The 12,963-nt window shown below is 35.1% G+C and overlaps 1 protein-coding gene across 9 annotated transcripts in view; it reads left to right on the forward strand.

Moving 5' to 3' along the window:
* The window catches only part of MPP7 (MAGUK p55 scaffold protein 7), a 161,135-nt gene that overhangs the window by 133,309 nt on the left and 14,863 nt on the right, over positions 1–12,963 (forward strand). For 5 of the 9 annotated variants that reach the window (XM_048294327.1, XM_048294318.1, XM_048294357.1 and 2 more), the window contains 4 exons: positions 3,332–3,352; positions 3,453–3,464; positions 4,571–4,612; positions 11,585–11,755. In XM_048294327.1, the coding sequence (XP_048150284.1) occupies positions 3,332–3,352; positions 3,453–3,464; positions 4,571–4,612; positions 11,585–11,755 (246 nt within the window). Of the gene's footprint in view, positions 1–3,331; positions 3,353–3,452; positions 3,465–4,570; positions 4,613–4,656; positions 4,699–11,584; positions 11,756–12,963 lie in introns of all 9 variants that reach the window. The other 4 variants (XM_048294375.1, XM_048294346.1, XM_048294384.1 and 1 more) reach the window with 4 other exon arrangements.

The following is a 12,963-nucleotide window of genomic DNA, read 5'->3' on the forward strand; positions in this document are numbered from 1 at the left end:
TACAAATCTTAACTTCCTACTACCACAGAGAAATTAAGGAAACCGGAAGCTGGATGTCATTTGAGTCTAGGTCACATGAGACAGAACTGGAAATGGATCTGTCCTTCACTGCAAGACCATCCTTCTTCATTTTCCAAATTATCTTCGTAGAGATACTGTTACCTGATGGTTTTATGAGAGAATTAAATTAGATCATCTTAAATTTCCTATTGCATGAACTTATATGTATCATTCAATCTACAAAACTCCATAGGATAAAAACCTGCAAAACAGTAAAAATGTTGATTGCTATGTGGGACTGTTCATCACTAAAAAATCAAGACTGCTTAATAAGGTAGAGCATTGTCCCAAAGTAAAGTATAGTTTAAGGAATAATTCAACTTTTTTGTGATAAGAAACTAGAACAGAGCTGCTGGGTCTAATTTTAGATTGAGAAACATCTAAGTAAAATTGCTTGGTGGAAATATTTTTGAAAGAAAATCAACAAAAGCTAAAATTCTTAATCTGGTGCTGGACTGTTCCAAAGAGTTGAGAATGCTCCTGGAAGTGGCCCTGGTTTTGAGCTTCCTAAGTAGTATAATTTAGGTGAGGCCCCCAAAACCAAATCTTGATTACATTTCAGTTAAAATACATACAAAAACACAGTGTATGCGATACTGGTTTTCATTGTTGTAGTTTAGCATTATTGGCTACGCTGAAATCTTTCTAAAATGAATAAAACCACCTACTTCTTAAGCTTCCATTGCACTTGTGTTTCCTATTTCTTTTTTCCCATTTGTCTTGTTACAGCTTTGTTGTTGTTTCATAAACCTGTTTCATGACTATTTTCTTTGGAACTTCCTCTCCCTTCTTACCACAATATATTTCATTGATTGTATTTCTTGTTTTCTCTGTGTTTTATTTGCTCGATGTTGCCTTATGGTTTGGGTTTGGTTTTTTTTTCATTTTGTCGTTGCTTTTGTTTTCCTACTTCCCATCAGATTTCCTCCTCTTCAGTCCTTGACCTCTTTTAGTCTTTAATTTTTCCCTTCTAGATGAAGATCTCTATTTCCTTTCTCAGCCCACTTCAACTTAGTGAAACTGTATTGAAAAACTGTATAGTTTTTCATGTCTCAGAACTTTGGAACTTTGGACACTTACTTGCTGCATGCATACAACTGCTCCAGATGCACAGAGCTGTATTTAGTAGTGAATCACAATACAAAGTTTCCTGGCAAGTCACCTCTGACTTTACTAGGGACAGGCAATAGCCCTGGTAAAATTCCTTGTAAAGTTCAAACTGGGAGCTACATGTTGATGACTGTTTATAGCTGCATTAAGCTATGAAAACCCAGTGATTTCCAAGATATTTTCATTACAGACTTATTTTCAACCTTAAAAGTAGCCCAAGAAAGTTAAGAGCAGTATTAAGAAGGAAGATTTTTAACAAAACACAAAAAGTTCAAAACTCCTTTACTTTATCTCAGCATTAAACCTCAGCTTGTAGACATTTTGGCTTGTGCTCTCTGGGATCAGCTGACTCACTTGGGAATCCTAATGTCTTTCATTTATGGATAAGCATGTTCCCTTTCCTGGCAGGGGTAGCCCAGAAGCCTGGATTCCTTTCAGCTGTTCTCAGCCCTGATGCTGTAACTTCACCATCTACCACACCTGCAGGACTCCTGTGAGTTCTGCAGTGGTCAGGCTTGAGCGAGTGTACACCTGTTCAGACCTCTGTCCATGTGTACACACAGACCTTCTTTGCTCCTGCTCTGGTTTTTCATGTTCATAAATGAGGACTTACCTGTTACCATTGTTAAAATACCAGACAGTATTTTAAAATGCACACTCACTAGTTAAGTCAAATAATTTTCTTGAATTCAGGAGACTTTTAAAATCTATTTATATGAACTGGTGTTGAGCATTAGTGACTTGTTTTCAGGAGATACATTGTAGTCTACTGAAAGTCATGGAAATGGAAATATAGAAAAACTTGGACATTACAGAGAAGGAGAAAAGAATTAGTACCTGGAAGCCAGCCTGCCATTCCAGATCCAGCTTTAGGGCATTTGTCAAGAACTGGGAGCTTTTAAGGTCAAGAGAGGAAAATGGATCCAGTGCTTTCACTTTTAACTCACAAAACTGTCTACGCTCTTTTAAGACACCAGATGTGGTCAACCAAGCAGTGTTCACCTTAGGGGACTTCCCAGCCAACTTAAACCATATGGTCACCTTGACCATAGAAATAAACTTTAAATAAGATTCAAAAAAGTCTTCCAAATTTGTATTTTAAAATGTAAGTCCTCAAGAAAAATGGTACCAAGAAATGATTGTACAAAACATTATTTTTCCTGCAGCAAAAGAGACTCTTAATTTCATGATGTGGAATGAGAAAAGCTCTTCCATGTGGTCATATATGCAAGGGAATTTTGACCTAGTTTTTATTTTGTACATTAGTTATGCATAAAAGGTTGTAAAATAGCTCTTGAATAATTTTTCACACTCTGAGAAAAGACATGCTTCATGGAAAGTCTTTGAAATAATTATATTTTAAGCCTATTTATTCACATTTTAAAGGAAATTTGAATGAAAGGTAGATTGTTAAATCTCTCTATAAATCTTAACCTTAGTATGTATTATCTTTGTGCACAGAACTCCATTATATTTATTTTTCTTTTCTGTATAACCCAAAAGATGATTAGAAAAAATGTATGTTTTCTACTATCAAGGCAGCAGAAATTTATTGATTTACTATAGGTAAGGAGAAAGTCTTAAGTAGATCTATTGTATTAGGATAATGTCAGAGAAAAGATTACAAGAGTATATAAATTCTTCCAGCATGTTTTCAGCTGCAATTGTAGACTTAAAAAAAACAAGACAAAACAAAAAAACAAACCAACAAACAAAACCAACCAAACAGAAAAGCCATAACCAAAAAAGCCTCTTCAAAATCCGTCTCCACGGGCAGTACCAGCTGTTACTATAAGTGCAAAAAAATACTGAGATTGTGTTCATGGTAGTGTTTCTTAGAAATTCTAGATTAAGATTGATTGATTTGAACTAACAAACTTTACATTTAATACCAAAGAGATCGTCCATGACAACTGGGTAAGGTCATTGCTACCAAATGAATAGTGGAAGAATCTCATATGGGAAGTTTAAAGTGCACGTAGTATTTCAATGCCTTTTTACGTCGTTTTCTGAGTGCAGTTAAACTCAGTACTGGTATGTTGGTATATGCCTCAATTTAATAGGTGCTGTCAAGAGAATTTGAGAGTAGCTTACATACCTGAATTTTTTCCTATTTATGAAGTATTAAACAATAATACTTTGTCTTTTTGGCTGTTCTAAGATGAGGAAGCGGTTGAGTGTGGTAGGTGCATTTTTCTTTTTCGATTTAACTTTTCTTTCTTAGGTTATGTTTTCACTCAATTTAATTATTTCCTTTCCTATTTTTCCTTTGTGCTTCTCAGAGGAAATTGAAGGTACATGTATAAAAGTTTCCCTGAATAGCCCAATAATTTTATTTAGAGAACATGTGTTTAGAATTAAATTGAATATAGTCCAATCTTTCTAAGAGATGTTATACCTATGATGCTTTTATATTGCCACCAAATACATTGAATCATGTTTTAAAGTAGATAAAAATACCAGAATATTCCTAGTTGCTTCATTTAATGATCAGTAATTTGAACTATTGTTTTAAACTGCTTTCTCTCTCTTGAACTTCTGCAAGATATGTATAGAAAAGTAGTATGATAGAATAATACTAGCAGCACTTGGGTGGGCTGGGATGGAAAGAGATGGTTCTGAGTTAATTTCATGGCCATCAGAGGTCTTGCGTTTCTAATTAATACTGACAGACTATTTCTCTGAGATGGTAGAAAGTTCATCTATGTGGTATCATCGTTACTGTTTTCCCTCTGAGTGTAGCCAGTTACTGTTATGTTTGCAGCATATGTTAAAGTAATAGCAGCTGATCTCTTGTGGTTTTTTGTTTGGTTGGTTGGGGTTTTTTGGGTTTTTTTTTACTTAAGAGGCTTTTGTTTATAAAAGCATTAGAAATTGTAGCTCATATTTTTGATCAAAGGGCTTCTGGCATGTAAAAATATACATTATAGCTATTTTATATTAAATGAGAGGATGTGTTTTTGATCAAAAACCTTTCTGTCTAATCCAGTGAGCCAAAACTTAAAGCTAAAGTCTGATAATGTATAGTTTACAAAAAAGCTTGATTTACATCAGATCATTTTGCTTTCTTTTAAGTGGCATATTTTCTATTAACTGATAAAATGTGAATAATACAGTGTTAGAATTCTTTTTAGAATGGTTGTTGTCATCACAACTTTTGCTTGAAAAGGTAAAAAGATCAGTGTGCATGCTGCAAAATCCAAGAATATCTCCAGCTAAAATATAAAACAATAAATATTGTTTTATGTTTTTAAGAAAATGGCTTATTGAAGGCTTTTTAATGCTATGCTTTGTACAGTTGTCATTTTTAAAATAATTTCTTCTGTATTTTTTTGCTGGGCTTCTAACTATTCTGCTTTATTTCTTGGCTTTATTCTGTATGCTTTTACCCTTCGTCCAGAAGATGCTGAATGTTCTGGTCACAACAGTGGATCCTATCTAGGTGAGCAATTGGTTACAAACGACAATTTTTTTCCTTTCTTTCAGCTTCTTTTCCGTGGAGCTACTGTGTCCACTTTGCTTTTGGGGGTAATCTGCATACAAATGTCCTTAATCTGCATGACAAATGCATGAATATTAAGGTTTTAAACATGGCTCATTGGATTTGACATAAAGGGTTTATGTAGTGTATGCCTTTACCTGGTTAAACATGGGCTACTAAAATACTGGTTTGATTTTAAAGTCAAAATTTTTAAAGTACATGAAGTAAGCAAAGTGTTTAATGAAACAAAAAGGTTACTGTATCATGAAAAATTTGAGTAATTATTTTAAAGCACTTTCAAGGTTTTATTCAAGTTTTGTGTACACATTTTTTCTTTGTACATGTCTATCTAACCACTTTGGGAGGATTCAGTGAGAATACAGAGTAAATTTGCAGGCACCAGTTCTTTTTCCACATTACAAATATAATAAGTCATAATAACTCAGTAGCTTAAATCTAGCTTTAAAGCTAGTCTGAGCTCAATGTATCATTGCAGGGAGTGGGAAAGAGGAGGGGAAAGAGTCCTTTGGCTTCAGTTTCAAGATTCCAAATTTCAAACAAATGTAACATTTAAAAAAGGTGAATGTTCCATGATATGTTTCAACTTTTTAATTTGTGCCATTTTGAAGGCTATATAAAAATATTTTAGTTGAAACTGTCCAGAATTCCTGCCAGCTGGAGGCTGGCTGGAGCAGATTTTGTGGCAACCAGCCCTTTTCCCAAGACTTTCATCCTCCTACTACAAGAGGAGTGGGAAGAAACTTGTCGAAGTACTTCAGTACATCCAAGCCATTGGGTTCACCAGTGCTGTAAACTGGAGTTGGTTTTCACATTGTGCTTTAATGGTTTTAAATGTGGTATATAAACTACATCAGGTATACACAAAGTATATAATTGAAAGAACTTTGACCTTTTTACAAAACCTTAGTGTGGTATAATTCCATCATGTGTTTGTGGAACTCGTGGTCATCTGATCATGTTGCAAATACACATCTTACCTTTGTTAAGTAATCAACTAAGTTAATGTTGAATTGTAATTGTATTGAAATATTGAGTATGTTTGGAAAATGATAATTTGGATGTGATTCCAGATGAAATTAATTTTCCTTATCAAATAATTTCTTTGAAACAGGAGCAACACTCTCCCATGAATTGTTAGGGTGAGACTATCATGGTTTTGCAATCAGATCTTAGTGGGCTGCTGCTTTATTTGAGAATGAAGGTAGCTAAACAGAATCCACCTTTTCTTGGTGCTGTAGCCTTTTTCATGGAAACGTTTTGGTCCATAGTTAGCAAAAAGACATGGCGATCTTGGGAGGGAGGTGTCTTGAGGAAGAAGCTACTGTTGTCCCAGAAGCAAAGGACAAAAAATCAAGATGGAGTATAGTTCACTTAGGCAAAACTTTACAAAAATTATTCAGAATTATTAAGTACAGTTCAGGCAATGGTTTTTTTCTTGGGAGCTTCCATATAGTGGCATGCTGCCATCAGTCCAGAGGTGGTACCTTCAGCCTTCTCCTGCTGGGTATGTGCTTTTGGAATGAGATGTCAGAGAGGAGAGTCAGAAGGCAGAAAAACTAGGGCCAATTTTGGAGTAAGGACACAAGTATATTCACTGATTGTGAGTAAGTAGCTTTTTGATTTAGAAATTAGAGGTTCCTTGGAGCTCTTCACTAAGGATCATTCGTTAAAAAAGCAGGTAGGTTTTTGAAAGTTGATGTTACCATTCTTTTGCATGCAGTAACAGGACACAGTGATTTATAAATCAAACTGTCTCATGCACTTCAGTGTCTCCTTGTTTCACAAACCATATATATATAGGCTCTGGCACTTCAATCCATGAACCAGATTATTCTGTGAACATCTGACCCTCTCTGAAAGGATATGTACTTCAGACCACTTACAAGGTGGTCATGAAGAGCACAGGAAGAGAGTGTTCAGAAGGCAGAATGACTGAACCATTAGGGGTCAAATCTTTTATATCCAAGGTTATACTGCTATTAATTTGAACCCTCTCCTCTACAGTGACTCAGATAAATGTAATGATTTTTCACCAAATTCTAATATTTAAGTCACAGTATAGTATTGTATGTTTCTGCTGTAATTTCCTGAGGAATTGTTGAGGAAAAAGTTAGGAGTTTGCCTTTGCCAAGCTTAAATTCTAGTTACATTGCTCGAACCTTTATGAACATACAGTAAATATAGATGAATGTCATCTGTTTACTATTCTCAATTTCGTCTTTAAAATCCAGACATAATCTAAATTTTTATTAACCCTGTCTAAATGTGCAAGCTGGGAATCAGTCCAGAAGCAAACAGAGTAAGAAGTCTGCTCTGTGTTTGTGCAGTTCTGTGTAACAATAGAAATCCTCAGTATATGAGCCAGTGTAAAAAAATACCAATATTGTGTGGGAAAAAGAATATCCAGAAATATCTAGTAAAAATGTTATGTTCATACAAACCTAGATAATGACCGTGGTACCAAACTTACTTTTGTCAGTAATATGAATACAAAGGGTGCTCTTAAATGCATTTACAATTAAATAGAAGTTGTTCACTCTATGATGACATTAAATTCCGTGAAGAACATATGTAATATAAACACGTACTTAAGTACTTGTTTTAATGAATGAAAATTAACAAAAGCCTGTGGAAGTGCTTTTTGACATTCTGGAGCCTTACTTGTGAATTCATGAAGCATGCATGAATTTATATTTTATTATTTCCTGTTAGTGTAGTTTCTCTGAACTTGAGAAATTTACTTTCTGGTGTTATTAGTATATTTGGACTGAAATTTACACAACATAGTTGCAATCTACTTATTCAGAATTATGTCATTAAATGTAAATAAGCACATCTATTTACATCATCATCCTTTTAAAATATTGCAAGGGGGGCAGGTTCACACACTGCCTGTTTTCAGTTTGGATTTCTGTGTGAGGCCCCAGTGGATTTCTCTGTGTAAGTGTACGGATGTTGTTCTGAGATGACGAAATGTGTACTGCTAAGGGTTAAAAGAATAATCAAACTTTTCTGCTAAGGTGTTTTTTTCATTCTTAGAGATCTAAGTGGTTTCTCTTGGATTGTTGGGCCTTAATTAAGTTTATTAGTATTTTATTTTTATTTCATATTGAGAAATATTACAAGTTTTGAAGACATCAGTAGTTTGAGAACATTTGTTCTTAATATTTTCTTCCCTGAGCCTGCTCTTATTTCACCAGATCTGTTACATTCCAGCAGTAGTTTATGGGTTTGCATGTTCAGTAAGCTTCTAGTTGTGTAGCTGTAACCAGTGAGCTGGTGCAAGCTTCTGAGTGTTCAGGAAATTATGTCGCTTTAGTGACAGAATTTTCCCCTTTTATTTTATAGTCTGCATACTTGGCAACTAAGGTTAATCTCTGCTGATATCCATATTCCACAGACAGTGTAGCCTGCAGCTCCTTTCATATTCATCAAGTTTTATATTATCAAATATTATCAAATATTCTAGGCAAGCAATACTTTTTCCTTTTCTTCTTTATAGAGATATACTTTTAAATTACCTAATGATACCTAAATAATTTTATAGAAACTTTTTCTGTTGCATATTAGTATTTGGTTTGGTTCTCTGTAGTAATTGTCACTACATTTTTAATGATGCTCTATTGTTAATTTAAATATATGGAGTTTGGTTTTCATGTTTTCAAAACTATAAAATATGCAAACATTAGTAGAATATTTTTTGCCTTTTCATAAATGTTTTTATTCCTTACAAGTACAATAATATTGTTTCAGTTCAGCCTAATACTTTTGTGCAGTCATAGTTCCCAACATAAAATGCAATTACAAATGCAGACATTCAATAGAAAATATTTATTAGCATTTCTATAAAATAGCTTCTAGGTCACAGTAAAGTTAAGCCATGTATGAGAGGACACGTAATGGCAGATGATGAGCGATGAAGAATGAAGATGCTTTCAGGAATGCAGCAGCAGTACCATAAAAGTGTTCGACATACTTGAAACAGTGTCATCCTTACTCTTGGAACTGTACGTTTTAAAACTGCTGTTTTAAAGCAAGGTTTCTTGAGTTACTGTATGGGGCTATTCAGATGGACTTCGAGGAATAGTTTAAAACACTTTCATATTTACAATAGTCATAAAGTGGCGAAGCAAACAGCATATCACAAACTTAATAGTCAGTAGTTGTACAGAGCATCTTCACCAGCACACTGCAGAGAAGTCAGCCTTACTTTGTCTTCTGTATTTGTCTCACGTTTGTTCCTTTTAATTAGTATATTTTATTTTCTGTAACATCTAAGTCCTGGTTGAACTTCTTGTTGAGCTTTCTTAATATATAGGACAATATTACTATTTTCATTTTACCAATGAGTTTCAGTGGCAGAAATATTTATTCAAAGAAATGCATGTTAGCAGTGGAATCATATCACCTGAGTCTTTGTTATGTTTTCTGTGGAGCCTGTAAAAGTGACAAGGGAAAAATCAGACTGCAGACAGCACTGAAAGATTTTCTCCTTTTTGAAGGAATAAAAGAAATAAAAATTATTAAATAGTCCACCACCTATTAGTAGTAGTTTGGTAGTTTGGTAGTTTGGTAACAAAATCTGAATAAATTGGTTGGAGAAAAGAGGAACAACTTAAAAATGTTCATACTAAAACCTAAAAGCGGGGATTGAATTTATATGAAGACTTTGCAGAAAAAATATTTTTCCTAAAGATTGCACAGTTCACCATTTAAGTGGAGGTTGAGAAGCTGTTCTAATGGCATTTTGAGACAGCTGATCAGGGGCACAGAGCTCTTGTAACTGTAAGTTCAACACCAAACTGGAATGGAGACCATTGATTTAGCTTCATTTGGTCATTATCCTTACTTTTTGCCTTTTCCAGGTATGTGGATTCTTGTTCTTGTAGCAAAGCTCTTACTTTTGTAAACCATTTCATAGTCAATGGTGAAGAATTATTCTTTTTTTTTTCTCTATTTTTTCTTTTTCCATAAAATGATTATACAGAAAAAAAAATGCAACAAACAGAATAATTTTCAGCTTTTTGGGAAACTTCTTCTGTTGGTTTTTGTCTTTTGTGGAGCATTTTAGATGAGGCCTCAGGAAACTTGTAACTCACTTCCTGTGTCTGTAGTCTGTATTGCTAAAGCTACTTTTCTTTATATAGCTGTCTCAAATCATAACTACAGGCATAGTTATGATCAAGAGAACATCCTTGTGTCATGATGGACTTCACCATAGGGAAGGCAAGATCTCCCAGGCCCTCTTGTGGGTGTGTAAGCTCTCCAGCAGGGCATTTCTCTTTCTGACTGCAGTCACTTCAGTGTTAGTGTTCTCTAAATAATAAAATAATGTAACCCAGTTTATTTCATTATGTTTTCATAGCTCATATTTTGATGTTTTTTCTATGCCAGCCCACATCCTACTTAGTCTAGACTATACTTCTTGAAATATCATCTCCCCTTTCTGTGGATGCTAGATCTCCTTTGTCATAGATTTTCATTTTACTTATTGGTATTTTGAATATGAATGGGTTGACATCATGGTATTCTCAAAGACATTTTTCTTCACTTTTTATGTGTGTGCATGTGTTGTAGATTCCCATAGGTATAGGGGCTCACATCAATTAAATAACTTGGTTAACATCCTCTGTGGTCCAGGTTCCATGATAATTCATGTTAGTGAAACTGTGTGTGTGCAAAATGTTAAACCTGTAACTAAGCCTTGTAGCATTTCTCTTGAGATCTGGTTCTAAATATTTGCAGAACTGAATCTTGAACTTGCACGAAATTACCTTTGAAGAAGAAATTGTAATATGAATACTTCTCAAACACCTAAACTTGAGTGCTATTACAAGAATATGAAAACATTTTGCTGAAAATTTGGGGTCACCAAATGTTTAAGTGTTTAATGTCCTATTAAGTGTTCTGGGGGAAAAACCCAACAACTTGTCCAGTATTTAAAGTATAGTTTGTGTTTTACTCTGCTACCACCAGGTAGTGAAATCAGCTTTGCAGTCTTTGCAGTCTTTCCTGTACTTCCATATAGAACAAAAGTGGTGTTGTAGAGATACCAGTAAAATATAATATAATGCAATATAAAGGATTTATTTTAAAAAGTAAGGTAAGCATTAACAGAGGAGTAAATTAGTTTTTAACATGTAGTGTAGAGCAGGTTTTTTGTGCTGTTCTGCTTGAAAATGCCTATGATTTTCTCCTTTGAGAGTGCTTAAAAGCTATGTGAAATTTCAATTCTTCTTTAGAAGGCACTATAGATGTCACACTGTTGATGCAATTGTAAATATAGATTTAGTAGCAATATTAACTTTTAATTTCATAATATGGGTACTGTATTGTCTAAGCTGTTTCTAGTATTTTGTAATTTAACTATGAGTGTTTGGATTGACTATTAAACATATTCAGGAAAGGTTTCATGCACTTTTTAAATATACTACCAGCATGGAGCTAAGCAAAACAGAATTGTTCAAGGAACTAAATCTCATCAACCCTTTCAACCACCAGTTGTGTTTCTATCATATATTGTATTGGTGTGCTGTGGTGATTTAATAGACATGCATTAGATGTGGTATGAGAGTCCAGCTTGCATGAATTGCCTTATGTATATATATTAATTTATAAGATACTCAAATTGTCTAAATAATCTAAATATATTAACAATTTATTGCAATTGTATTTTGCAGTTTGTTGTTGCAAAGGTTATGTTTTTTATTGGTAATATTAATTTTGCAGTTTAAATAGGTACCTGATATAGTTTAAAAACATGGGAAATATCATTCTAATGACCTGGCTTATTAAACATATAATATACTTTTTATTCCATGCTCCAATCCTTGAATGTTTGGAAGAGACTATTTTCAAATGTTTTAAGAAGACTTACTTTCTTACTTTGAAAAAACCCTGTTCTTACTGCAGCTGGTTTTAGAAGAAGCTTTCGTCTTAGCAGAAAAGATAAAAAAACAAACAAGTCCATGTATGAGTGCAAGAAGAGTGATCAGTATGATACAGCAGATATCCCAACCTATGAAGAAGTTGCAAAATATAGACGACAACCTAATGACAAATACAGGCTTGTTGTTTTGGTTGGTAAGTTGTTTTCTTTATTTTTGACCTGGTAAAACAGAGACCTGCTGATTAGCACAATGCTTACCAAAAAGTCATTTAGATTGGAAGGGTTCTCAGGAGTTGACCTGGTCCAGCCTCCCACTGAGCAAGATTAACACTAGATTCAAAGCAGGTTGCTGATAGCAGCAACTTTGGGAATCTGTCGTCCCATCATGTCTTCTATTGTCTTCCCACCTCACACCTCAGTAAAGAGATGGCCTCCATCTTTTCAGTGAGTATCAGAAGGGTGCTGGTGGGTCCCCCTGAAGACACCTCTTCCCCAAGCTAGGCAAGCCCAATTCGCTCAGTCTCTCTCAAAGGTCATGTGCTTCAGCTCTTGACCATCTTGGAGGCCCTCTGATGTCTTTGATCCAGTTTATCAACAGTGTTGTAGTGCAGGGCTTGTGGACAGAGTATTCCTCACAGGTCTAACAAGTGCTGAGTGAAGGGGAAGAATCATTCCCCCCTATCTGTGGGCCAGGCTCTTGCTGATACAGCCCAGTCTCCTGTTACCCTTCATTGCTGCCAGAGAAGGCTGGGGACTCATGCTTAGCTCTGCCCACCTGGACCCCAAGGTCCTTGCCATCCAGCCAGCAGTCCCCAGCCTGTAATGCAGAACTTTGTCTTCATCAAATTTCATAAAGTTCTGCCACCCTATGCCTGTAGCGCTCTGGATGGAAGCCCTGCCCTTGAGCAAGTCACTTGCCTCACCCATCTTGGCATCAGCAAGCTTTGTAAGGGCCCACTCTGTGTCATTGGTATGGATGTGAAAGAGAGTATGTCCCAGGGAACTCCTCTTATAATGAGTCCTAGAGCACAGACCAATAAGCCCTTCCCTTTAAACATGCTCCAGTTTTCACCTGTCTAGTAGTCCACCTTTCTAGAGAGGATGTCCCAACTTGCATATAAGGATGCTTTATGAGATTGTGTTTAAAGCTTTCCTAAACCAAGGGGAGATGACATTAAAATACAGCTACCACGGTTACAAGTCTGAACGTGGCAGTCAAGCTGTACTAAAACTCAAAAGAATTGTGTTGGTATTCCACTCTTAGAGATCAATCAATATATCTTAAGAGATCAGTCAATCAATATATTTATGTAGGAAAAAAAAGGACAGGATAAATACCTGAGGTCAATGAAGACAGACAATAAAAGTGGAAAGAAACAAAAACACCTACTGCATTAGAAAA

Source organism: Corvus hawaiiensis, chromosome 1, assembly GCF_020740725.1.
Source record: "Corvus hawaiiensis isolate bCorHaw1 chromosome 1, bCorHaw1.pri.cur, whole genome shotgun sequence".
Classification (NCBI taxonomy): Eukaryota; Metazoa; Chordata; class Aves; order Passeriformes; family Corvidae; genus Corvus; species Corvus hawaiiensis.